Source organism: Phyllostomus hastatus, unplaced genomic scaffold (genome assembly GCF_019186645.2).
Source record: "Phyllostomus hastatus isolate PE091 unplaced genomic scaffold, TTU_PhHast_1.1 phas_scaffold_129, whole genome shotgun sequence".
Taxonomy (NCBI): Eukaryota; Metazoa; Chordata; class Mammalia; order Chiroptera; family Phyllostomidae; genus Phyllostomus; species Phyllostomus hastatus.
The window spans coordinates 28,612,762-28,639,120 of NW_025334009.1; the positions used below are offsets into that span (position 1 = coordinate 28,612,762).

At 44.4% G+C, this 26,359-nt stretch overlaps 1 protein-coding gene across 1 annotated transcript in view; it reads left to right on the forward strand.

Moving 5' to 3' along the window:
- Positions 1-26,359, forward strand: part of NEK11 (NIMA related kinase 11) — a 212,562-nt gene that overhangs the window by 130,932 nt on the left and 55,271 nt on the right. The window contains exon 13 of the mRNA XM_045856864.1: positions 9,192-9,352. Coding sequence (XP_045712820.1) covers positions 9,192-9,352 — 161 coding nt within the window. The remainder of the gene's footprint in view (positions 1-9,191; positions 9,353-26,359) is intronic.

The window sequence follows — 26,359 nt, forward strand, 5'->3', positions numbered from 1 at the left end:
TATCATTCATAAGTGGACTTGAGCCCTGCTCTGCCATGAAAAACATGTTCTACTCTAAGGACCTGGGAGGTCCATGAGCTGCATTTCTCTGAGACAAGGAGCAGGAGCTGGGCATGTGCGAAAGCTCTGCTTGTAGACACTGTGTCACAGAACGTGAGAAGGGGCACCTTACGGATGAGAAGGGGCTCTGGGGGACGTGCAGAGGAGACCCAAGGCTAGGGTAGAATTAAGTCGCTGCCTCTCCCTTGCTAAGTCTAAGACTATGGAGATCATGGGGACATCCAAGGGTCTGGTTCCGCCTTCTCTTTCAAAGGGCGGGGATTGGTGGTGGTGGAGGATGTGTGGGTCAGGTAGGAACTAGGGGGAAGAAAGGCAAAGCGATCCACATCCCAGGACTTCAGAAAAATCTAGCCAAATTCAAACTGAAGGCTGCAGCCCAGTAGGGCTAGGTGTACAGAGGAAGGACACTCTATAAAAGTGCTGTCCAGCGGGACTTTCTGTGGTGATGAAATGACCTATAGTCTTGTCACAGGTGGCTTTCGAGTACTTGAGATGTGGTTAGTGTTACTGAGCAACTGAGCTTATCATTTTATTTCCTTTTAATTGTCATTTAAGAAGCCACATATGTCTAGTGGCTACCATATTGGACAAGATGATTCTAGAAGGAGAGCTCTTTGAAGGAATGAAATTGGAAAGTAAGAGTGAATTCAGGGAATAATATTGTAGAACATCCAGGTAACAAAAGCCAAGTTCCTCATCTAAAGAATCATCTAGAAAGCATCAGAAAAATAAAGCTGCCTGGACCCAGCCCAAGGCCACCCAGTCACAATCCCTTTTGGTGCACACCTTCTACTGAGAGCCACTGTGTTCAGTGGCAGGAGACGGATCTGAAAAGTGGTTTGCAGCCAGATGATAAAAGGCCTTGGCTGCTGAGCAGAAGATTTTGTACTCAGTGTTGTTGGCAGTGGGGAGCCATTGAAGGGGGAGAGCAACGTGGTGAGTGCTTTAGGCAAGATCTGTGACAGTGCATGTAAGATGTGGTGGAGGCAGGAGGGTGGAGGTGATTACAAGAGCCGAGTGTTGAAGATATGTGGCCTGGACATTTCTCCCTCAGAGTATGAGAGGGTTGATATCACTGGGGGCTGTCCATATTTTTTCCCTGGACTGAACATTGGTTCAAAATGTTCCTTAGGTAATACGTGGCTTCAAGCCACCGCCCCACTGAATGTTGTGGTGGTTGAAAATTGCAGCCATTTCCCACAGGGCTCTTTGTGATGAAATGGAGGTGCAGCAGCCATTTGAAGTGTGGCGTAGGGGCCATGGTATCCATAAAAAGGGATGACTCATCCTGGGAAATCATGGCCGCTGTTCTTAGAGGTTGCCCTTCTCCCGCTAAGCCTTCTGAGCTGCAGCGAGCGATCTTCATGACTACAGATGGGAACTGGGGCCCCGTGAGAGCTGCATTCTAGGCCCAGCTGATGACTCACTGCACAGCTCTGCTACTCCGTTGTCACGGTTCACAGTGGGGGAGAGGTGGCTTTTAAAAATTGAAGAGAAAAATATAATCCAATACATGTTGAAGTTTAGAAATTGACAAAATGCATTTTTCCAATCCAAAAAAGTTTTAGTCAGTCCTTTTCTTCTAATAATTCAGGGGAAGAGATGTGTAGAGATGAGAGACTGGGTACCTTTCTCCTAGCACCCAGGAGATGGAAGGCTGGGGTTTAGGAAGGAGATTTATCTGTTTGGTGGAATTCAGCTCCCTTGCTGAAGGACAGGCTGCCTCTTATCAAAGAGTGTTTTCCCCAGTTCTGCTGTTGGCCCTTTGTGTGTAAATGCTGCTTTTACATCTCAGTAGTAGTGTAAACTAGCTGTCAGCCCGTCGCTGGGAGATTCCAGAAGCTTTGCTCCAACTGCAGCTTGTTTAGAGCTGTCTTTGCAGTTGCCTCTACAGCCTTCCCTCTCCCTCTGTCTCATGTACGAAGGCCAGTGGCCTCCATTTGGCACATACTGGTTCAGGCAGCAAGCCCAGCTTTTTGACCTAAACTAAGTGTCTGATGAGTTTAATATCTGGCAGAGCACGTGACCTTCCACCAGCTCCCTGGCTCCGACCCTTCCCACTCTCCTTCCCTACCTCTTTTCTAGAGTAAGGCCAAAGCCCTCCTCTTGTCTCTGGCAGAATGGATCATACTTTCATCCCCTGAATTCTTGTCAGGTCTTTTTCTAAATACTTAGAGTTGGTATGAGAACTATTAAGAAAACTGACTCTTTCTACCTGCTGCAGTACTGATAATGGTCATTAATTGAGCACCTGCTATGTGCTGGATGCTGCTCAATGAGCATTGTAAGGTGTTGAGTAGGGCCAGTAGACTAGGCCTCATGAGATAAAAAATTTAACTGTCTGAGATATGACTGGTATCTGACAAATGACTTACGTTCAGTACCCATAGGTGTACTATGGGCTCTATTGTTTTCTTAAAATCCTGAGCACTAAATTTATAATGTAAAAGAATGTGACCTTGCTGGCACATGACTTTAGGGAGTGTTTTACATACTGCATAATGTCACTTATATTTTATAAAATATTATAGCTATGAGTATTATTACTGTTACCCCCAGGTCTTTGCTTGGGTTTTCAGAAGCACTGCCTGAGATGGTTATCCTCTTGCATATGGTACTGAGGGGGAGGTCTCGGGGTCTTGGGTTGAGTGGGGTGGGGTAAGTTAGGACAGTGCAGTGGAAGGGGCCGAGCACAGATGCGGCCTCAGATGGAGACTAGCCCCAGCCTGATCCCACAGGGACCTCTGGGGCTTGAGTGACACCACAGAGTTGGTTCCACCTTGAGTCAGTCAGTCGTTGGCAAGGACTACCCGGTGTGTGTGTGGGGATGGGGTTTGATGTATAACCTCCTTAACAAGGGAGTTCTTTGATCTGAGGGCATTTGTGTGGAAAAGGAGGCATCTGTGCCTTGTTAGTGGTTATGAGCTAAATTGTGTTCCCCTGAAATCTGTTTGTTGCAGCCCTGACACTCGGTATCTCAGAATGTGACTGCATTGGGAGACGGGGCCTTTAAAGGGGTGATTAAGTTAAGGTGGGGCTATTTGGAAGGGCCCCAACACAGCCTAACTGGTGTCCTCTAAGAAGAGGAGACAAAGACACAGAAAGAGTCCAGGGACACCGGTGCATAGCAGGGCAACCCCTTGCCAGCCAAGGAGAAATCGAAACCGTCAACCACTTGATCTCGGATTTCTAGCCTCCAGACTATGAGAAAATAAATTTCTGTTGTTTAAGCTGCCCAGTCTGTGACATTTTGCTGTGGCAGCCCTAGCTGACTAACACAGCAACCAACATTCACAGAGGCTGGAGTGTGTCTGGCAAAGAAGTTTCTGTGGGACATCAGTACTCACTACACCCACTTACAAGTGAGAAAGTAGTGCCCAAAGAAATGAAGCAGCGTGCCCAAGGTCACACAGCCAATAAGCCACAGAGGCCACGTGTGAACCTTGGTCTGACCCTATAGGCTGTCCTCTTACTACATACCACCCCTCCTGGAGGCAGGCAGTCTTTCTCAGAAAGAACAGACGTCACCAGTTAACTTGGGCTTCAATTTCTCTGATTTGTATCCTAATTTGTTCCCATCTTATGCAAGATGCAGCCCCATGGGGAAACTGAGCATAGTTTAAGCATAGTGTCTACATGTATGTGCCTTCTGAAAGCATTGTCTTTTAACCCTGTTTTCTTGAGAATATTATAGCGCATTAATCACAGGTTTTCTCTACATATAAGAAGGTGATGTTGGCTGGTGTGGCTCAATGGATTGAGCACCACCTGTGAACTGAAAGGTTGTAGGTTTGATTCCTGGTCAGGGCACATGCCTGGGTTTTGGGCCAGGACTCTGGTTGGGGCATGTAAGAGGCAACAGATCGATGTTTCTTTCCTTCCCTTCACCTCTCACTAAAAATAAATAAATAAATAAAATATTTTAAAAATGAATGAGGGCAATCTTTTTAACACCCACAATGCCATTTCTAGGAAAATAAGAAATTCTGAGATCTGCTTTGTTAGTGTAATAAAAACTATTGTCATTCTGAGCACTGTCACTCCCAATTTATAATGGTAGAGAGAATGTAGTCTTTGGAGAGGCCACATCAAGACATAACAATAAATTGGTTTGTTCTTATGATAGCCTTTGTTCAGTGTAATAAAGCCATTCACTCCTTCAGAAAACTAGGAAAGAAAGGAAAAATAAAGAAGGTTATCTCCAACCCCCAACTCACACCCAGCCTGCCCCACCACAGCTAAAATAAAGAGCATCCTGTCTTTATGAAGAGATTCTTTCCCCCATATGGTGGATGGAGTGAGACCATTTTTAAAGGTATCTTGTGAATATTGTTAAATTCCTGGGAAAAGGGTCATAATACTGCGAATAAGTCGCAGTATTGGTTCCCAAGTCATTTGGCCATCAAGCTCAGCAAGGGTTAATCAATTCTGACACTATTATTAGATATGTAAAGAGATCCAGCATAGACCTGGCTGCTGTGGCTCAGTGGATTGTGCGCAGGCCTGCAAACTAAAGGGTCGCTGGTTCGATTCCCAGTCCGGGCACATGCTTGGGTTGCGGTCCAGGTCTCCAGTAGGGGGCGCACAAGAGGCAACCACAAATTGATATTTCTCTCCCTCTCTTTCTCCTCCCCTCCCTCTCTCTAAAAATAAGTAAATAAAACCTTTAAAAATAAAATCAAAAAAGAGATCCAGGGTATCTTGCAGCTGGAGCAGAGTCTGGGGCGCCTGGTGATCCTCACACTCCAGTTTGAGCACATCTGAGGTAGAGAGTGGTGACAGGTGGCTCGAGTCTCAGTGAGGTCCCCTGGCATTCAATATTCCCAGCTCCCTGCAAACAACTCAACTCACCAGGATGACTAAAGTTCAGTTTTCCTATTTCATGAATCAGAAGTCTGTCCCTGGTCCAACATCTTTCAGAGTTAAGGGGAAGATAATTACAGCTTTTATCTATGGCATTGTTTTACTAGCAAAGATGAAAATTTCTAGCTAATCATAAAATAGCACTAATTCAGGGGAAAAAAGAGATAGAAGTCAGGTAATTTGCATTCTAGTCTAGTGTCCACCAAGCATGCAGCTACGTGACCTTTGGTTGGGTCTTTCTGAGCCTCTTTCATTATCTGAAAAATTAGATAAAAATGTTTTCCTGGTCTCACTTGAATAATTGTCACAATGATCAAATGGAATAATGAGTATGAATATGCTTTTATAAACTATAAAGTGTTGTAGCTTTGGGCTACTTACTTATAGCATTGTTCTTCCTCATCAGTACAATGGAAATAGTCCTTTATAACTCCATAGAGATGTGAGTGGTTGAGACAGCTAATAGCACAATTAAAACTCTTCTAAAGTAAAGTTTATTTGTTTTCTATTGTCTAATATACAAAAGTTGTAAGATGTACAGATATTATTATAGTGCTTCTACACAGTAGGCGATGGCACTTTTATTTGAACTAGTCGTGGACTGGAACAGTGTTTTTCAGAGTGGGGCCCGCAGACCAGCAGCGGCAGCATCCCTTGGGAAATCGTTAGAAACGCACATTTCAGGCCTCACTCCAGACGTACTCCATCAGCAGCTCTGGGTTTTAACAAGCGCTACAGGTGATCCCCATGCTCACTTAAGTCTTATAGGAAGAGATTTATTTCGGTCTTAATTGAAGGGTGTGACAAAGAGCACCCTTTTCCCAGAACAGGGCAATTGCTTCTCTTTTTCTCCAGCACAGATCTGCAATCGCCGTGTCCAAGCTGAGGCAGCCGTTATTGGGTTACTTCGTAAACACGCTCCGTCACTGCCCGCCCAGCGCAGTGGAGAGATCGGGAATGCCGCTCCAGTGCATCCCTTACGAGGCTGACTTCTGGGTGCGGGGAAATTAAAGCTATTTATCACAGGCCGTTTTCCCCTCAGTGACAGGAGAAATGAGCCTGAACCTAAAAAGGCTTCATATTGGGCCCACATACAAAAAACATACAGCTGGATGAACACAGTTCGAGCACACTTACGCTTCTCTTGACTTTTCCCTTTGAAAATGAACCAGTTTCTGAGCTACACCAAGTTAATGGTGCTTAAGAAAAACTGAAGATGGATTCGTACCAGTCTGTTCGTGACTCAGGCACGGGTGGTAGAATGGCAGTTTCCTCCCTCTCCGTCCTGGGAGGGGATCCCTGGCAAGAGGGGAAAGGGACTACGGCTGTGCACCAGGAGCCGTGCTGTGGAGGGAGAGGCGTTCTGTTGAGCTGGAGAAAGGTTTGTCTGTGCCATGCAGTTGTATGGTCTGGTCCACCACCTGCTTTGTCAAGACAGCTTTTATTGGAACACAGCCACACCCATTTGTTTATGTACTGTCTGTGTTTGCCTTCAAACTACAAAGAGTTGAGTAGTTATGACAGAGACTGTGTAACCTGCAAACCTATCCAGTGCTTGACAGAACGAGTTTGTGAATCCCTGCTGTAGAGGTTCCCTTTGGGCTGCCCGGCGGGACCCTCAGTGGAATCACTGGACAGGAAGGGCAGTGGGGGGACGGAGCAGTGAAATGCCAAGGGGTCCCTCTGGAGCCAGCAGGAGGGAGACCAGAGAAAGAAGGGGTTCCTTATTGCCTATTTGAGTTGGGTACTGTATGGATTTTAAGAAGTGATTCTATTTAAAATATATTAATAAAACTCAAACTTGATACATACTTATGATTGTTTAATATTTATGTTGCTTCCTGGTGTTGAATGTTACAGGCACAGTGCAAGGTTTTATGTTAAATGTTAGTGAGTAACATTTGTTGGAACCTACCATGTGCAGAGCACTTTGCATCCATTATACTATTTCGTGTTCACAATGATTCTATGAGATAGGTACTATCATCCCCATTTTACAGATGAGAAAACTGAAACGCAGAAAGTTTAATGTTTTGGAGACAATGGTAGAGGCTTGATTTAAAGGTAGGTCTCTCTCGCTCTTTCTCTCTCTCTCTAATGCCAAAGACAGCATTATAAATTAGTGTTTTTCAAATTGTGGCGTGAGAAATCAGTTTAGCAAGTTCCAATTGGCATTTAAGAACAAATTGAATAGAATGCAAAATGCCAGGGTGTGTCAGATATAGGATGGGTAAATCTTGATACATGAAAATTTTTTTCAACTATAAAAATATTTACATATAATACACAAATATAGACACATTTTTGTGTACAACAATGTAAATGGCATTTCTTACTGTATCATAGTCAAGTTTGAAAGCAGATATTCTTGCCTGAAGTGGGGGAGGAGGGGGATGAATAGAGAGAAAGAGGGAGTGCAAGAGGGAGAAAGTATGAATGAGTAAATGCGTGAGTGACTGTCACAAACACAGAGAGAGAATGGGTGACTCTCTGAAGGAGACACAGAAACTCAAGGGGAGGAGGGTGGGGAGGAAGAGAGGTAGGAAGTCATACGGTTTTGTCTGCCATTCCGTTCCATGAACACATGTCCCTACTTGAGGTAAAAACTGGAGACCTGAAGTGACCTCCTGGTGGATTTTAGTTTTCATATGCTTCTCTTGCTGTGATCTTCTTGTCTTTGTGAGTGTGAGTCAAATAAAGAATGTTATAAAACACTGCCCCAAATACAAACCATCTATTTCATCTGGTGCTGAACTGAAAATCAGTGATCTGGAGGGAAAACAGTCTGTGTTTGAGTTACTGGGAGAAATTATGAGATTCACAACATGCCCCTTTCTAAGGAATTGGCAGAGGCAGTTTTGACTATATGTGATTTTTGTCTCTTTAGCCAACTAGTTTTGATTCCACAGTACTGCCTCTTATGTTTTACGGGAAACTGTAGATAGAAAAGATTTTAAAGTATTTTACTGTCAGGGAATTCCACAGCCACTAGTATTTTACTTTCAACGGATTCTGGAATCAGTTGATTAAAAGTCCATTTTTACAGCTGTGGAAATTAAGTGAACGTGTGTGGTGAATATTTCTGTATACAGATGTTTTTGTAAGAATCATATTATTGAACCTCGGTAGCTGCACTGCTGGAGGATCTTTGTGTCAGTTTTACTGCAGGAATTGGAACCCAGGAAGTTCAAGCCCTTGTCCAGGCTCTCATGTAAGAGGTGGTAGAACTACATTCAAACCTTGACTCTCTTATCCCAAATTTCATATTTACCCACTAGACAAAAATTGGCAATAATAGGATGAAAAACAGGGCAGTGTATTATAACTTTCAAGAATAACTTTATTTATGCCAGTGTAACATGGTGCACAGCCTAAAATGCCCACAGCTTTAATGTGCTCTGGTGTCATTATGTAATTTCCTCCTGTCTCTGAAGATTGTTCTCTATTTCTAGTCCCCCATTAGCAAAGTGGGGTTGGTACTGCTCTGCTTTTTTGTGATCCATTCTTGGTCTTTCTTGGTTAAAGACCATGATGAGCACCAACTGTATTCTTAGTAATAATATTACATCAAGTAACATAGGGAGCCACTTCCTGGCTTCAGCTTAGCGGGTGATCTTGTCTTCCTTTCTTTCTTTTCTTTTCGGTTTTAAATAAGTGCCCTGTATGCATGTGAGTAAGTAGGGCCCTACAGTAAACTTCATCTCAAAAGCCTTCATAGCTTGTTAGGAAAAAATCATAACATTTTCTTCAGCTTGCCAAAATGCCATTGCTGTATATCCTATCCAGCTTGCCTGGTTTCACCAATAACATTTTCTTTAAAAAAAAAAATTCCCAGGAAGAGTGCTGACATTGTCCTACTACAACTGCCTCTGCAAAAACTGTGTGTGTGTGTGTGTGTGTGTGTGTGTGTAATAGGGTCCCACAGCCAAGGCATCTTATGCTGCTTTTGCTCCTAACTGCCCTCGTTTGTAAAACAGTGAGGATCCATGCCTGAAGATGTGAAAGGGGACCATTTCTTCTCGTTTTTTGGTTTTATCCTTCCATCTTAAAAGTGTCGTTGCAAAGAGAGTCCTTTCCCTTACTGGTTTCATTTTGCTGAGTATTTATTACTTCCAAACCAGATACTTTCAGAAGCTAAGATTCAGCTCTGCACTCCACGGAAGCTTTGTCAATATAGACAAAATATCGATCTAGGGGGAAACACAGGATCCTAGCCTCATAATGTTAATGATAGGTGGGCCGTGATTGTTGTTTATTCTTTATTTCAGAGATCCCAGAAGACCCACGTATAGCTGAGGAGTATTATGCTGACACATTTGACTCCTGTTCTGAAGATGGTGAGGAGGAGGAAGAAGAAACAGCATTCTCGGGACTGGAGGAAGGGGTTGAGGATGAGGGATCCCAGCCTGATTACAGAGCAAGCCAACAGGTGCCTGGTGGGGCTGTCTGGGGTACTGAGTGGGCTGTGGCTTCTCAGAGAGAATGAAGGAAGTTTTATAACCTGAAGTGGGGGAGGGGGAACTAGGATTTGTTATAAAGGCTCCGTGTGGTGTCTTGGTTTCCAAGGTCCAGGGGCAGGCAGGGCCCCCGTGGAGTTCTGAGACCCTGGCCTGCGCCACATTGGTGGGGGAAGGGCTGCAGTCCCCAGTATTGATCCAGGAGAAACACACTGCACTATACATCGAGGAGCACCCCACACACAGCCTTGAATAAACAGTGCAAGTGTCCCTTTAGCAGGGAGAAGATGATTTTTAAAAATGTACTTTCTGCCTGGTAATCAGATTTGTGAGTCAGGTCTCAATGTACAAATTAGTTCTGGGGATGAGGCGCAGAGATCCTGGGCTTAGGGGATGATCGTTCTGGCCAGTTTTAGCCTCCGAGGACCTGTCCTCACAGGCAGCGCTGAGGTCCCTGAGCATGTGCCCCTTCCACAGATCTCTTTAACTACAGGGGGCTGAGCGCCATGTGGGCCATAGGCCAAGAGGCAGTCCAGCATGTGACTTCTCTGTTGTGTGTCTGCGGGAGAGGGGAAGAGCAAGAGGTATGTGAGGAGAAAGCAGGTGACCTTGGGCAGTTCATGCTCAGATACTTTATTTTCTTCTTAGGCTATGCCCTACTGACCTTTTCAGCCCTAAACTTCTGTAAGGTACAGACGCATTTTATTAACTAGAAACCATTAAACTCGTAAAATAAAAGTCAGTCAAGGAGCACCTGTGTTCATGGAAACTTAATTCAGAAGGATTGTTTTTGTAGTGGGAAGAAGATTGCACATAATCCATTCAGCCACTTAATGAAGCCTAATAGATCCTAATGTTGAATAAACAAAACAAATAAGGAATGTTTCTGATCCTATATGAGAAAGAGAGAGGCAGGGAGAATGGAGCTAGCATGGCGTGGATATGGGGCTAAGCAGAGAAAGGGATGAGCAAATGAGGAGAAGGAAGAGAAAAAGAAAGGATGAGAGAGAGAAATTAAGAGACAAATATATGAGGAAAATAACAAATAAGTGAGAAAAATACAGAGTCCGGTGGAGGCTAATCAGATTGCCAAATGAAAACACTTTCCTTACACCATTCCTGCACTTTTCCCAGTGGACTCTGGTAAACACCACCACCTCCTACCACAAATTAAAGTGCAGTTTCCCTTTGTTTCTGTGCCACTGACCCAAACAACCGAGACAAATGTTACTGCAATGCTGCGGGGCCAGCAGTCTGTGCCTGTGGTTGCAAACAGATGACATGCAAAATGCATACTCCATTTTTGCTCAAAGCATCAAGTGGTAAAATTTTAGCTACTAATATTATTACTTCAAAATGTTTTGTAATAAAATAAAACTGGCTCAGAAAACCACATGAATATAATATATGGCAAACACTCCCCAGGTCAAGAAATAGACCTTTGCTGGTCATTTCAGGAGTCCCGTCTTTGGCATAGTTGTTAGAACACAGGGTTGGAAATCAAGCTGCCCATATGAATCGAGCGCTTGTCACTTATGCGAGTTACTAACCTTCACTCTTCCTCGGTGTTCCGACCTGAGAAATGGGAGAACAGTGGTTCCTACTTCACGGAGTACTTCTGAGGATTGAATGAAGTAATGTAATAATATATTTAGAATAGTGTCCCATATGTAATAATGAAATTAATAATAATGCTGTTATGATGATGAAGTTCTCCAGGCATCTTGTGGTATTTTGATGATACTGCCAAAACTCTGTAATGTTAAAGTGAGATTTTTACAACTGTAGTAAAAAAAAGAACAACTTCTTATTTCTTAGGACCAGAGATAAATATAGGGAAGTCTGGGCTGTGCATCTGTCATATGTGATATGACTGTGATTGATTTTAAATAAATCTGCCGGGACAAGATGTTAAGATCTCTCACATTCGTGATGGTATTTTGTTTCACAAAATCCTGTTGGGTAGTTATTCTTATCCCTGTTTTCCAAATGAGGAAATGGAATTTCTGAGACTGCGGTGACTTGCCCATGGCTACACAGGAAGGGAAGGATCAGAACCACGCTCGGGCCCCGGTCTGGCACGTTCGTAAGCCAGTGCTTTTCTAGTACAGAAGGTGCATCTCCCTAGAATAGAAATCACAGCTGAATAATTTGTATCAGAGACAGGTTGTTACAACCCCAGTTATTTTCCCTAGTAACTAAATATAACTTCCCTCCTCTGAGTGGGTTGCTGTGGGGTTGTGATGACTTTGACCCTTTCTTTCCTTAGGCTATTTTATTAGCAACACACAAATTACAGTTACAGACTGTGCTGAGACCCAGTCACTGTTGCTTTGTGAATTGAGTGAAACCTGTAGCCATCTCCGAGGTTCTCCTCTCCTCTCCTCCACCTTGCCTTTGACCCCTACATGCACCAGGGTCTACTTAGGTGATCATCATACTCACGGCTTTTATGAGTATTCAGATCAAAGTGGGTTTCTCTTCCTCTGGATGGGAGCAAAGTCTCAGAGTTTTTATTTTGACAGACAAAGAACTTCCAAGAAGAAGAACAGCCACAGGCTTCACTGGGACTGATAGCTGAGTTTGGTGTGCCACCTAGGATGACCTTTCTAGCAGCAGTGTCTCCAAAGCAGTTTTATTGAGTACCTGATTGCTGTCGACTGTCAGTTGCTTCTTTGCTGCAATAAGCAGGACGTCAACAACACTTTTACCACAGCTGTTATGTTATTGTTGGTAGTTTTTCTATAAAGTCCATGATTACTGAGTTGGACCCAGCCACTCAGATCTCAGGAGCAGGGGGTTTGTGACTGTCATCATAGCAGGATTCTCAGCAGTGTCGATGGAACCTCGCTTTGAAAAGTGTTTCGTGTGCTCTAACAGACATGTTTTGGGGCTGCAGGCTGATGGGTGTTTTCGTAGACCCTCTGTCTCCCCCTTACTGCCTTCCCATCATTTCCCCACTCCGGCTCTAATTGTGTCCCATGTGCACCGTAACAGACATGCTGCCTGGACCCCGGTGACTTGCCACAAAACTCCCCAGCAAGGGCTCTTTTTAATGAGCATAGCTTCTATTGTTCCTTGTTTTAGGACTCTTAGGACCAGGGTGTTTGTTCTTGATAAGATGAAGAAGGTGCAAGGCCCATTTTCCCAGCTAGTTCTGAAGTTTTCAATGTCTTGCCTAAATCCTGCAGTGTTTTTGGAGCTCTGTCTGCACGATGAAGCATTAGAAAAAGCAGGAATGATCTGCTAGGAAGGGTGCCAGGGGCCAGAGAAATGGATAGTCCAGGCACGGCTAATGATTCTACTGAGGACTCTTGTATCAGATCATTATGAGAGTGGGTACTTCTAAGGTATCTTCTGGTAGGGGAGTCATTAGTTTAATTAAATTGTAATATTATAACAGTAAAGGCTAACATTTGCAGAACCTTCGTTCTATGCCCAGTACTTCATATGCTGTGTCAGTTCAGGCCCCCTAGGAAGCACACAACAAGACAGAATTAGGAGTAAAAGACAAATGCTGTGAAATAGGCTGGGCGACCCCCCACCACAATGCTGTCTACATCTTTGAGGGTACGATGGAAGGGAAGGAAGGATTGGGTGAGAACCTCTGGTAGGGGCGCAGCTCTGAAAAAAAGTCTTAGCCAGGGAGTTAGAAAGTAGAGGAGTCCTCACTGGGCACAAATGGCCTGACTCTTGTATGTCCACTATGTTCACACTGGCCCGGAGCTGCCTGGAAAGAGGTGGCCTGGGCGTGAACACTGCACTGGATCCTGAAGACACAGCAGCCTTGGGCGGTCAGCTCGCTACACAGCTTGCACCAGGCTCACTCCTGAAGAGACATGTAAGTGGAACACCTCCATGGCTGCCACTGATGCGTTATCTCCTTTAATTCTTGCAACAACCTCTTGAGGTGTGTATTCTAGTTGAGCAGCATCAAAGGAGAATTTAACTCGCTGCTGGAATTCAAATAAGGACAAGGCTGAAAGTGAGGAAGAAGAGGGTGGGAGGAAGGGGGAGACCATGAGTTTAGGGTTTCAGGCAATTTTCCCTGATGTTTCCGTTAAGAAGTGAATGCCTGGAGTGAGTGAGCTGAGAGCTATAAATCAGAGCCCCCCACTGCATCTCAATGTCTGCTGTCTCTCAGAGTGTGCACTTCCTGTTGAATTACTGCCCTACACTTACGGGATTTAAAGATGCACGTTTTACATAAAATGCACCCCCTAAGCGTAAGTCATCTATTTCATTTGGTGCTGCAAAAAGAACCAGCAGTGAATGATATTTGTCAGTAACTGATTACGGTACTGGGCACTAACTTGAAATTCCAGGTCTGTTTAAAGATGGGGCTGTTAGGATACCCTCACTTTGCACAAGAGGAAACTGAGGCTGAGTGAGGTAAAGAAACTTCTCCAAGAGCTGGGGTGTCTAATTTTGTTTTTAGCCTCTCCTGCGTGCAGCCTTCTCCCGCGCAACAACTGTTAGGTAAGCACACTGCATGCGAGGGAATAGCCTGAGGGCATCGCGTTATGGGTCCTTGGGTGAAACCTTAAAATTACTGATCAAAATTACTGAGATACGTAGAGGCAAAAGTTTATACCACTTCTAGGAAAAGTGCTGAATTATGAAAATGAAAATGCAAATGGAAAAGAGCCTGCCTCGCACATCTGTTAGTCAATGCACATTTCTCTCCTCCTACTGTGTTTTTATAGAAGGTGCCAGAACTTCTGAGTCCAAACAGTAGGGCTGATTTACCTGCTACTCACATGGTATGACCTAATTAATTTACCTTCCTACATGGGAGGGGACACTTTTTGTCTCGAATTGACCTTGGAGGGCATCAGGTCTAAGAAGCAGCCAGCCTGGCTAGAGTGTTATTAATGCCAGCCGTTTGGGGAACCTTCTGTAGACCCAGCGTGTGTTCCTCAAAGGGATGACTGTGAAGCGATGGTTTCCACCCCGTCCCTTGTTTTGTCAGGGTTGTTTCCCCTGCCCTCTCTGCCCTCTCTTGTCCAGGGGAAAGCACAGCTCACTGCTGGTCAGACAGGGACCAGCGAAACCTTGCCCAGGGCATATCCCAGCGGGCTCTGTAGAGGTCATAGTCCCTAAAATCTTTTAAATTGAAACCACTGTTTGGTTTAGGATAACACCTACATTTTCCCCCCATTACCAAAGCATGGAAGGGAAAGAGGGAAAATGATAGGCTTGATAAAGACAAAACAAGACTGAGCTGGAGCGTAAAAGTGTCCATGCCGCCTTCTCAGTGTGGAGGGCGGGAGGTCGCCCGCCTTTGCTCCCTCCCTGTGGATGAACAGAGCTCTGCAGGCTGAGGGGACAGTGACAGACACTGCAAGACCTCCTGTGCTCTGCAGTGCTGCTCCTGGAGCGTGGGGGACAGGGTGCGGAATGATGAGAGTGGTGGCAAGGCTTATGCTAATTTTTACATCACTGATAAAACAGATAAGGTCAAGTTAAAGGAGTTCATCATCACCAAGCCCTTATTTTATGAAATGTTAAAGGAACCTATCTAAGAAAAAGAAGATAAAAAACATGTATAGTAAAATGACAGCAAACTCACAACTATTAACAACCACACCTAAAACAAAAACAAAAAGTAACTAAGCAAACAACTAGAACAGGAACAGAACCACAGAAATGGAGATCACATGGAGGGTTATCAACAGGGGAGTGGGAGGAGGAGAGAGGGGGAAAAGGTACAGAGAATAGGTAGCATAGATGGTAGGTAGAAAATAGACAGGGGGAACACAAGAATAGTATGGGAAATGTAGAAGCTAAAGAACTTATGACACATGGACATGAACTGAAGGGGGGGAATGTGGGTGGGAGAGGGTGTGCAGGGTGGAGGGGAATGAAGGGGGGGGAATGGGACACCTGTAATAGCATAATCAATAAAATATATTATTTAAAAAAACTAGTTGGGATGGTACTTTTGAGGCTTTTCTCTCCAGTGCCAACCCTCCCCACCACACACACACACCAATTCCTGCCTTGCCAGCGGTCATCATAACTGAGGTGCCCTGACCATTCAGGGGACAAAATTGCCCACAAAAAATATGCAAATCCTCCCAAACAGCCTTGCAAACAAAAGTCCCATCCCACTCTTTTGTGATTCGTTTACACAGATACATTTAATTTAATTTTCTGAATATATTATTTGGGAAAAGGAAGTAAGCACTGTTTTGTGGTGTCCAGCTTAGGAGCAAAGGAGTGTGACATATCGGGCCATGGTTGGAGGTGCCGTCTTTTCTCTATAACTTGCTAATCTGGAAGCACATGGGGTCATGTTACACCAGAGAAAACAATAGTCGTCGTTAATAAAGCAGAGATACCCTGAAGCTGTTCCATGCAGCACTGAACTCTTTACACATCACCTCATTCTCTACCGACAAGCACTTTGTGAGCTTAACATTTTCTATCCCATGTACAAATGGGGAAACTGAAGGGGAGAGGGTAACTCTCTCAGCCTAGGTCAGCCAGTCCATTGATAAAGTTGGGATTCAACCTGAAAAATACTGCATCAACTAGTAGACATTCGGGGTAAATATAGAACTCAATGAAGAAGTTAGTAAAGGGACAGTTCCAAAATGTGTGAAAATGGAACACAATCTGATGGTTTCAAATTATGTTTGTTTATTTTCTAAAAGATTTTATTTATTCATTTTTAGAGAGAGGGGAAGAGAAGGAGAGAAACATCAATGTGTGGTTGTCTCTCATGCGCCCCCTACTGGGGACCTGGCCTGCAACCCAGACATGTGTCCTGACTGGGAATCGAACTGGTGACCTTTTGGTTCACAGCCCATGCTCAATCCACTGAGCTAACCGGCCAGGGCCAAATTATGTTTAAAACAGGAATAAAGCTAAACTGGAGTCAAAAAATAGTGATCTGCAATAAAGAAGCACACATTCATGAGGTTACCTTTTGGAACATGAAAATCTTTCTCTGTTCGTTGCAGTAAACCTTCCTTACATTGCAGGACTGCCTTCCCTAGACTGTCGGACGTTTGGACGTACAGCGTGTAAAGCAATAAACAGTTAATCGAGAGCAAGCGAGCTGCTGGGAGGCGGGGGTGGCCTAGAGGCAGGCTCCCCTCCACACTGCTGGACCTCTAGAAACGAACAGTAGCAAGAAGGGGACAAGGCTCACCAGCTTCCAGCAATCCATTGCCCCTGTTCATGGGTAGGCGGCATGATGCTGCTCGTCAGGCCTGCTCTCTTTTCTTCTCTTCGCCCTTCACACTTACAAACTGCAGCCTGAACTGTCTTACGTGTTCTGTATTGGATACCTATGGATGTCTTTGAAACCCTAATGCAGCCCCACAGATACAGACTTGCTGCAGACTTGGGCATTAATAAGAGACAGCTGCAGTTAGGAGGTTTTAATAACACAGAGTAAACAAGGCATTAGCAGTGAAATGTGGACACATTGACAGTCACATTTCAGTGCTTCCTAATTCAGTGACAGAGGCGTTTAATGTTATTGGAGCAGGGGGCTTGTTTACAGTTTGAGTTTTACAGATGTGGCTCTCTGTTCCCATCGTCACACATGCTTGAAGGCCTTTTTCCTTGGCAGAGGGCCGCCATCGGCGGTGAGATGGGACTTCAGGTGTCAGCTCCCTGATTTGGGGGCAGCCCCCACGAAGGTGCCATCAGCTCTGCCCTCTGGCTTTGTGCTAAACGGCATCCTCTGTCTTCCCATGAATTATGAATGCGGAGAAGCAAGGGCCTGGCTTCTAATGAGATCAAACTGAGATGTGAGAGGATCACCTGAGTGTATAGAAAATAGATAAGGTCACCTTGGTGTCTTGGTTTCTGTAACTTAGTGACATTTTTCAGGGCTATTTGTAGATGTGGTTGGAAGGAGAGTGGACAATAGCTTCATGAAGCAAGTTGCAGAGAAGAAGGTGGGTGGATTGTTGCTTGGATCGTTTACACATCACGCGTCTGAGGGTTCTAAGCACTGGGCATATGGTAGTGAACAAAACAGACACAGCCCCACCTCCACGGACGCCTCACACAGTCTCGTGGACTTGAACAGTATCTGCAGACTGTCAACCCCCAAATGTGTCTCTCGTCCTTCAGTGCTACCGCTCAGAAGTCTGGGCTCACGCATCCAGCCTGCCCGGGGTGGGGGGGGGGGGGGTCATGCAGACTGCTAGTAGCCATCCTGAGCTAAGCGTGTCCAGCCCCAGCCCCAGTCCAAGACAACTCCTCCTGACTCAACCTTGACTTATATCCTTTCACTCACATTACATCTGAAATCCATAAGTAAAACCCACTGGTTTGACCTTTCAAGGTCTGTTTAGAATAGGATCCTTACCTCGCACCCTGCTCTTACTGCCAGAGCCACTGCTCCCTCAGTGGATTGTTGCAATGGCTTGTCACTGATCCCCCAATGACCCCTCATCTCACTCAAAATAAAAAGCAAAGCATGTTCAGCAGCCGTCATCACTGATGGCAGAGGCCCCCTCTTCCATCGCTGTGAGAGGCGCCCTGCTCACCCACTCCAGTTATACTAGCCCCCTTGTTTCTGGAGCTCATCAGGCATGTCCCTGCCTTTAGAAGCCTGGAATGCCCTCCCCTTCGGATGCACACATTACTTTTTCCCTCTCTACCTTCAAGTCTCTCCTTATATTTCATCTTAGTGGGGAGGACTCTGACTACCTTGTATAAAGTAGCACTTGCCGGCCTGAGAATTATCTTCCATTTCCCTGCTTTTCCACCGAGAGGGGTGGGGGTTGGCTGGGAGGGGGCATGGGGAACTTTCAGGGGTGAGAGAGATGTTCCTTATCTTGTTGTGGGGGGTGGTTACAAGGCTATTTCCTTTTTCTAAACTAACTCGATTGTACACTGAAGATCTGGGTACTTCACTGCATGCAGACCTCAATAAAAATGCATTGTCTACAATATCATTAAGAGAAGAAAAACTACAAAAGAACCTTCAACAGAATTGTGATACTCAATTACTTGGCTGTAAAAAGAAGGAAATCTTACCTTTTGCAACAGCATGGATGGACCTAGAGAGTGTTGTGCTAAGTAAAATAAGCCAGTCATAGAAAGACAAATACCATATGATTGCACTTAATTGTGGGATCTAATGAACAAAATAAAGTGGTGAACAAAATGGAACAGACCCGTAGATACAGAGAACAGACGGACAGCAGTCAGTGGGGAGGGGGTTTGGGAGCTGGGCGAAATAGGGGAAGAGATTAAGCAAATAAAACACAAAAAAACCCTCACAGACACAGACAACTGTGGAGGGGGGTGGGGGAGGTAGAAGAGGGTATAGGAGGAATTAGTGGTGATGGAAGGAGACTTGACTCGGGGTGGTGAACACACAGTACAACATACAGATAGTGTATTATAAAGTTGTACAACTGACTCCTATGTAATTCTATTCACTGTCACCCCAATAAATGCAATACATTTTTTTAAAAAAGAATCATTATATTCATATACATGTAATGACACATGTAAATCCTTAGCTTGCATCAAGGCCACCTTTTCAGCTTCTGGCGACCCATGCATGACCTTTAGCTCTAAGAAGTCCTGGGCACACTGAAATGCGGTCCCTCAGGAAAAATGGGGCGAGTCCAGAATGACCGAGGTAGGTAGGGAAGAGGGTTCTGTATGGCTTGGCTTCCTCCCATGGGTGACTCTGAGAAGAGTACCAAGAGCGGGAAGGATTCAGCCCCTTTACCCCTTCACACTCACATCCACTGACATAAGAGACCCTTGAATGGGACGAGGTACCTGGGGTGCAAGTGAGATGAAGCTGAGCTCCTGTCTGTGACTGGAGCTGTAATGGAAAGCTGTATGTCCGCTCTGTACACATTCGTACACCTCTGCCTGCTGGGGGCTGTGCAGCAGACAGAGAACACCGTGTCAGGCCTGGCAGCACACCATGAAGGCAACCGTTCCCATTCTTCCTGAGCAGCTTTCAGGCACTGGAAATATGAGACACTCTCTAGCTTTGTAGCTCGGAAACTGTCTATGTCTGCACTTATATCTATCCAGCCTTTGGGAGTCAGCCCACCTGCCAGGAGAGCGCTCAGGGTGCGACACAGGGATGGATGGGCCTCAAAGTGCAGGAGCAGGAAGCAGAACCCTTGGGAGGCTGCTGAGAATGTCTGAAGATAGAGGTACCCCAGCTGAGCCCTCATCCCAAATCAAGGTTTTATGGCAGCTAGTTTCACTCACTCATTCACTCATTCATTCACAACGCATTTCTCAAGGGGCACGTTATTTTATACTAGTTACCATTTTACGGATATCATCGCTAGACCTCTGTATCCACAGATGCAGCTTCCCAGAGAGCTGTGTAAATTGTTTTCATTTACCTAACTTTGTAACTGAAACCTCTCTCAGTCTGTGTGTCTCCAACTCTTGGTTTCAGAGTTGCTCAGAATCTCCCTTAAACATATACTTTGTTTTTAGCCAACTTACAGTTCTCTTTCTTTAACTGAACAAGTGAATGAAAGACTTCGGGTTGGGAAGTGGAGGGGAGTGGAGGGAAGGACGCATCCTCTCAGTCTCTCTGCCTTGCCTCTCTCTGGCTTCTGCCTCTGCAGCCTTGTCTTCATCCATATGGAGGACAGACATCCTTAGACTGGGGACAAACCCACCTCCTGGGATGAGTCTTCTCTGTGGGTGGGGTCACACTGCTCTGTTCCCTCGGGGAAGTGGCAGAGCCTCCTTTCCTTCCTCGTTTTGCCTTTTTGCACTGAAACCCAGGGGCGGCTTGAACTGTACACCACGCCTGGAGTGTCCTGGATAAGTGACTGTTGGCAATAGTTGAAGAGACCTGCTTCAGAAGGAGATTTCTTCAACTGAAATATCCATTCCAGCGATTTGAGCAGAAAGTTAACCTGGGTTCACTCCAAGATGCTGTGCATATTGGTTGCATACTCAACAAACATTTTTGAGCATTTTGTTTATCAAACATATTACAGGTACTACAGCGTCCGGCAGAAATAAGGCCTGCTTGAGTGTGTTTGGTAGGGTAATAATATGGGTGTAATAATTTATAGCTTTAATTTGAACATTGCACCTAAAGTGCCATATGGTATGATATTGTTATGTTACAGAATTACATGCTTATGATTCTGTAATAAGAAGGGTCATTATTTGTGCTGGACCCTGTATGTGCCAGGCATGGAGCCATACATTTTACAAATGCCAACATTTACTTCTCTCAACCAAACCCATTTCACAGATGGGGAAATGGAGGCAGAGATAGGTTAAGTAACTTGCTCAAAATACTTGACCAGCAAATGCCAGTGCTGGATTTAAATTCAGGCAGCCTCGCTCCAAAGTCCAGGCTCTTAGCCACCAGTCTGTGCCCCTCTCCTTTGGTCCATCAATTCTGGCCCAAACATGTGAGGATATCCTTCCTTGGGAAAGAGGGGAGCCCCAGGATGCATGAAAGGGAACAACACAAAAACCCTTTGCTTAGGCCATTTTATGTAGGTTTTGGTTACTTATAGCTGAAACTGTCCTAGGTGATAGAGATACTAAATAAGCTTTGTTTTTGTTTTTTGTTTTTTTTTTCCCTAGTAAGAATATTGGTGTAGAAATATGGTTACATAACTGCTGGATTTATGTTTTCAAAATAGCATCTTGTCAACCTTTAACTCACAGTTTGGATTTTTTACGGGATGCAGTGATGCTTGTGATATGCACCCACGACACGGTGTTGGGCGCTTGCCTCTGCGCACTAGAGGCAAACACGTAAGACGCTGTGTAGCTCTAGCTCGGTATAAAGTGTGAAACTACGTTTCTACTGCTGTGTTCTCTTTTGAAAATCCTTTTGAAGATTTGGTCCATTGTGTCTATTAGAATGTTAGATCCCAACAAAAGAATTCTCACAGTCATCTTTCTGGATTGAAAAACTTTTTTTTCCACACCACTGAATTCTTTATGATTGGGAGACTTTTGTGTTTTCTAAGAGTCAGCATTCTCTTATTATATCAGTACAAAGTTGGAAGCAATAGAAGTGCTTGACATTTACAGGTTGGTTTTTAAATGGCCCAAACAAAGGTTTTAGAACATTAAAAAAAGTGTTAATTCAAATTTAACATTTTAATTGATATCCAGTATATATAGATATGATTCACAATATTGTCGTATCTGACCCGGAAGACTTCAGTGAAAAGTGTGATTATTTTTTGAGTTATGTCGTCCTCCAATTCATGACGAACATATTTAGTCCTACACTTTACATACTTGAGTCCCTCACATATTTCATGGATGAAAACAGGAGTAAAGGGGGGATTTGCTATTGGTTTAAGTATATCATGTATAATATGAAATATGTGTCAGTATCTGTGGTGTTGATGTAAATGATAATTGCCCCCCCACCACCCCATCTCACCCCATGCATGTGTGGACGTCCCACTATTTTAAACGTGAAGCTCAGCAAACAAAAGGCGTCATGTCCTTGCATCCATGCAGCGAAGATAAAATGCCTGAGTCTTAATACATAGATGCTCCTCCTTAGAGATCTTTGTTTTTTCATGAATGTAACTTTGCTTAAAGTTGTGATATACGTGTAGTCAGTTCATCTATGGACTCAGATGTCTGTAAGAATGCAACAAGTATCATGACTCTAAGTGCCATGGCTCCAAGTTAGCACAGTGGGGACTTTGCTCTCCAGACGATATTTGGAAACATCTGGGGACATATGTAGTGTCACAGCTCTGGGGGAGGGGATATAGTAGTGGCGGCTGGAGGCCAGGGATGCTGGTAAACATCCTACAATGCATAGGACAGCTCCCCCTGACACAGAGCCATCCAGTCCAAAGTGTCAATAGTGTTGAAGTTGCAAAGTTCTGAGTTAGCAAAATAAGTGCATGTAGCAATTCCTTCCAGGTTAGAGCAGCATCCACACTAATTGAATAAATGAGTATTCTCTACGGTGACCAGTCCTTTCTGGTACTCTCCTCATGGCAGGCTCACTAAAGAAGTCTGTCGTTGAACTAAGTCCTGATATCACTCATATTGGTTAGAGTTTGCTCTACAAACTGCCCATGCACCAGCAGCATCAGCAGCTGTTGAGAGCTTGTTTAATGCAGAATATCAGCCCTACCCCAACTTGCTGAGTAAGAATCTGCATTTTTAACCAGATAATCCCTACACATAGTGAAATTTGAGAATCTCCAGGTAAGAGAACTACATATCTACTAGGTGAAAGGGGACACCTCGTTGCATTCGAGGTGAACATCGTCTGCTTTAGGACGTTAAGAACAGTCAGGCACAGATGTTTGCAGGACCTCACCTCCAAAGCTGATCTGTGACCAGAAACCAGGCCAAGAGCTCCACTTCCAAGGAATGTGAGGCCAGATTGGAAACCTCTCCACCACAGGGGTGAGATAGGAATTGCTCCGTGCAAGAGTTCCCCGTTCACTGCTTTCACTGCCTTCTTTAGACTTTTCTCCACAGGTCCAAAATTCAAAGGAGAGTGAGAAATTCATCAAACTCACTACAATTTTTATTTTTCAATGACAGTTGGCATTCAATATTATGTTAGTTTCAGATGTACAGCGCACCTGAGGAAGTGAGCCCCCCGATGTATCTCGTACCCACCTGGCACTGCACAGTTGTTACAGTGTCATTGACTGTCTGCTGTGCTGTACGCCCCCAGGACTATTCTGTAACTGCCACTGTGCACGTCTCAGTCCCTCCGCCCTTTCACCCAGTCCCCCCATTCTCCTCCCGCCTGGCAGCCATCGTTTTCTTTCCTTCATCTGTGAGTTTTTTTGTTTTGTTTGTTGGGTTGTTGTGGGGTTTTTTGTTTGTTTGCTTTGCTTTTTAGACTCCATATATAAGTGAAATCATATTGTTATTGTCTTTCTCTGACTAAATTTTAATGTTCAAATGAGCCCAGGATTTGGCACAGGCCTGCTGCCACCCACTGTGAGAGTGACTGATTGCCAAAATGCTGTCTGTTTCATTCTCGTGTGTGCCCAGCTCCGAGCTAACAGTGGCTCAACAGGCCTGGCCCCTGCCCTCACGGAGCAAATGATAACAAACCAAGTATTAATGTGCCTTTGGGGAAGTGCATCCAAAGAAACAAGCAGGCACCGTGATGGGGTTGACCCAAGTGGCAGTAGAAACCCAATATAGAGAGATGCTCAGGAACTTCTGAGCAGGACATGAAGTTGAACTTGGAAGGATGCAAATGACAGTCTGTGAGGCAAGAGCCTTCTCAACCAATGAGAAGGCCCCAAGGAGGGAGAGAGCTCGGTGTGTTTAAAGGAAAAAGGTTCATGTGGCTTGTGCACAGTGAGCGGGAGAGAAAGTGGAAAGAGATGAGGTTGGAAAGATCAACAGGAACTGGATCATGCAGGGTGTGGCAAGTCGTGATGGGATTTTATTCCATATGTGGGGTGGGGGATCCAGAGTTTATTCTATTCACAGCAGCAGAGTAGTAGTGGCCACTGTGGTGGAAATGGATTAAAGTGTGGCCACAGTGGAAGCAGAGGGAGACATATGGAGGCTGTTGCATGGTTCAAGCAAGAGACGATGGTGGCGTAAGCTAGGGTAGCTATTGGATTCATGTTTGCTTTTAATGTGTGGCTCTTTATCTTTCAATAGAAAAGAAGGACCTTTGTACTGGTTTCTCAGCTTGGTTTCTGTAATCCTGCCAGCCACCTGATGGTTAAGAACATACACTGCAGGGGAAATTTGGGGGGGAATTTACAGATCAAAGAGCAGTGAATCGCTAAGAGTATAGGCAGGACTACCCTAGGAAAACATGGCCATCCCTCCCAGCCTCTGTTCGTGTGCTTGCTCCAATCCATACGAATGGAGTGTCTGTCATCCCAAAGTGGTGGGCTAAGGCTGTACCTGGCTTCCTTGTCCACATACATTTGGAACATAAGGGATATTTAACGAAAGTCTCCTGAACAGAGGACAGCTGGATTGAAGTGAAGTGGCACTTGTGTGTGTGTGCGCGCATAGTGAATCTTTCACCAGCTCTAAGATGAGGAGATAACCCGGACTGTTTAATTGGACAGGAGTAGCTGATAACTAAATGAGAATCTGTGCCCTGTGATCTTTACAGTCCTGTGAAGATACCACCTGACTTCCTCCTTCGACACGCTGCCTAAACTTCTGCTGTTAAAAATTAATTCCTCCAATATGAGGTTATATCCCTTATTGAAACACAAATCTCCTGAGAGAATGCATGAGCTTTATCAATCATCTTGGCTTTAATGGATCTATAACATCTTTTCTTGAGAGAAAGCAGGTTTTAATAGAGAGGAGGATGAAAAAGTGTGAGGGCATCTCAGCTCACTGTGGAGAAAATGTACTGCTTGGGATGGTTGGGAATGCGAAGAAAAGGGCAAGAGCAGAGAAAGACGATGGTTTCTAAAGTTCACGCTCTGACTCAGTAATTCCCCTTCTGAATGGCTAACCTAAAGGAGCAATAGACATGGGGCAGACATGTCTGTGCAAAGACAGTCATTGCAGTATTATTACAACAAAAAATGAAAGCAACCTAGATGCCCAATGAGAGGGGCATGGGTAAATAAATATGATGAGGCTTTATAGTATAATGTTTTGCAACCATAAAATTATGTTTCTGAAGAAATTTTAATAGCATGGGACATGTATATATTCTATGTATGCCGTAAATCTATAGTATAATCTCAACTATCTAAAAGATAGATCTATGTAGAAAAGAATGACTAAATATGTGTATGTACAAGGTCTTTCCAGAAATCTAGCCATGTAATATGAAAAATGGAGACATTTATTGAATAAGATACAAGAAACATTGTACATAAGACAATGACACCTCAGTCCCCTTCAAAGTAGGCACCTTGGGACCTCACACAGTTGTCGTGATGAAGTTGGCAATTACCAGTTGCCCATAACTGCAGCCTTCTGAATCATTCAAATAGTTTCCATGGAGGAATGTTCAAGCTTAACACAAAATTAGATGCAGATTGGTTGCTCTACTCACTCAGTCATTTTGAATGTGATGGCCACACAGTGCACATGCTCACTCAATGGCGTCTACTGCCCCCACTGACTAGTACAGTGAAGTCATCATTGTTCACACATGCTCATTCCAGTCCATTCTCCTTGGCTGCCAGGTTACATCGATGGGGCCAGGTTAGGGGTCAGTGGTTATGGGGAAGGGGGACTTGGAGAACATCTTAATCAGCAAAGGAGACATTCGGTTATTTTGACAACATTCACACAAACCATTCTCATTATATTAACAATGGCTGGACTTTGTCCAGATGGATCTTGTATTTTTATGTATATATGTTAATAGTGATGGAATTCTGATGAAGTTTCTTTTCTTTTGACATTTTTATATATGTTCCAGATTAAAAAATTAATAGGAATCACTCAAGGACATATTATTTTAAAGTACACATACAAACATGTTTAAGAGGAGAGGTTGCTCCAGACATCATAGCTTCCTCGGTGACTGTGGGGCAGGCCTTGCTAATTATCATGCACATTACAGACCCAACTGGGCCTCTTAAGAACAGCCACCATTTTTCCTCTAGAAGCAATTTGTAATTCATTAGCCAATTTGCTGCATCTGCTTCTGAAAAAATCTGGGTGTTTGACTGAACTTGAATCTGTGGGATGGTTTTTCAGAGTTGAATCTTAGACAATGTTCCTCCTGCCCCTAAGGCGTGTTCCTGTTACAGAGGGGTCAGTGGTTATGGGGAGGGGGACTTGGAGAACATCTTCATCCGCAGAGGAGACATTCGGTTATTTTCACAACATTCAAAAATCAGCTTCTGGCACTTGCCAGAAATGACCAAAGGCTGGTGGCACTGTAACTTGGCATCTAGCAAGATGTGGTGGTTCTCACAGGCTACTTAGCTCCAAAAGATATCAATTTAATTCTGTAAAACAGTGAGGAAATTGAAAAAGTTCCAATCAACAGCATGAGCCCCACATTTCTCCAGCCATAATGTGCTCCTGAGAGATGTTTT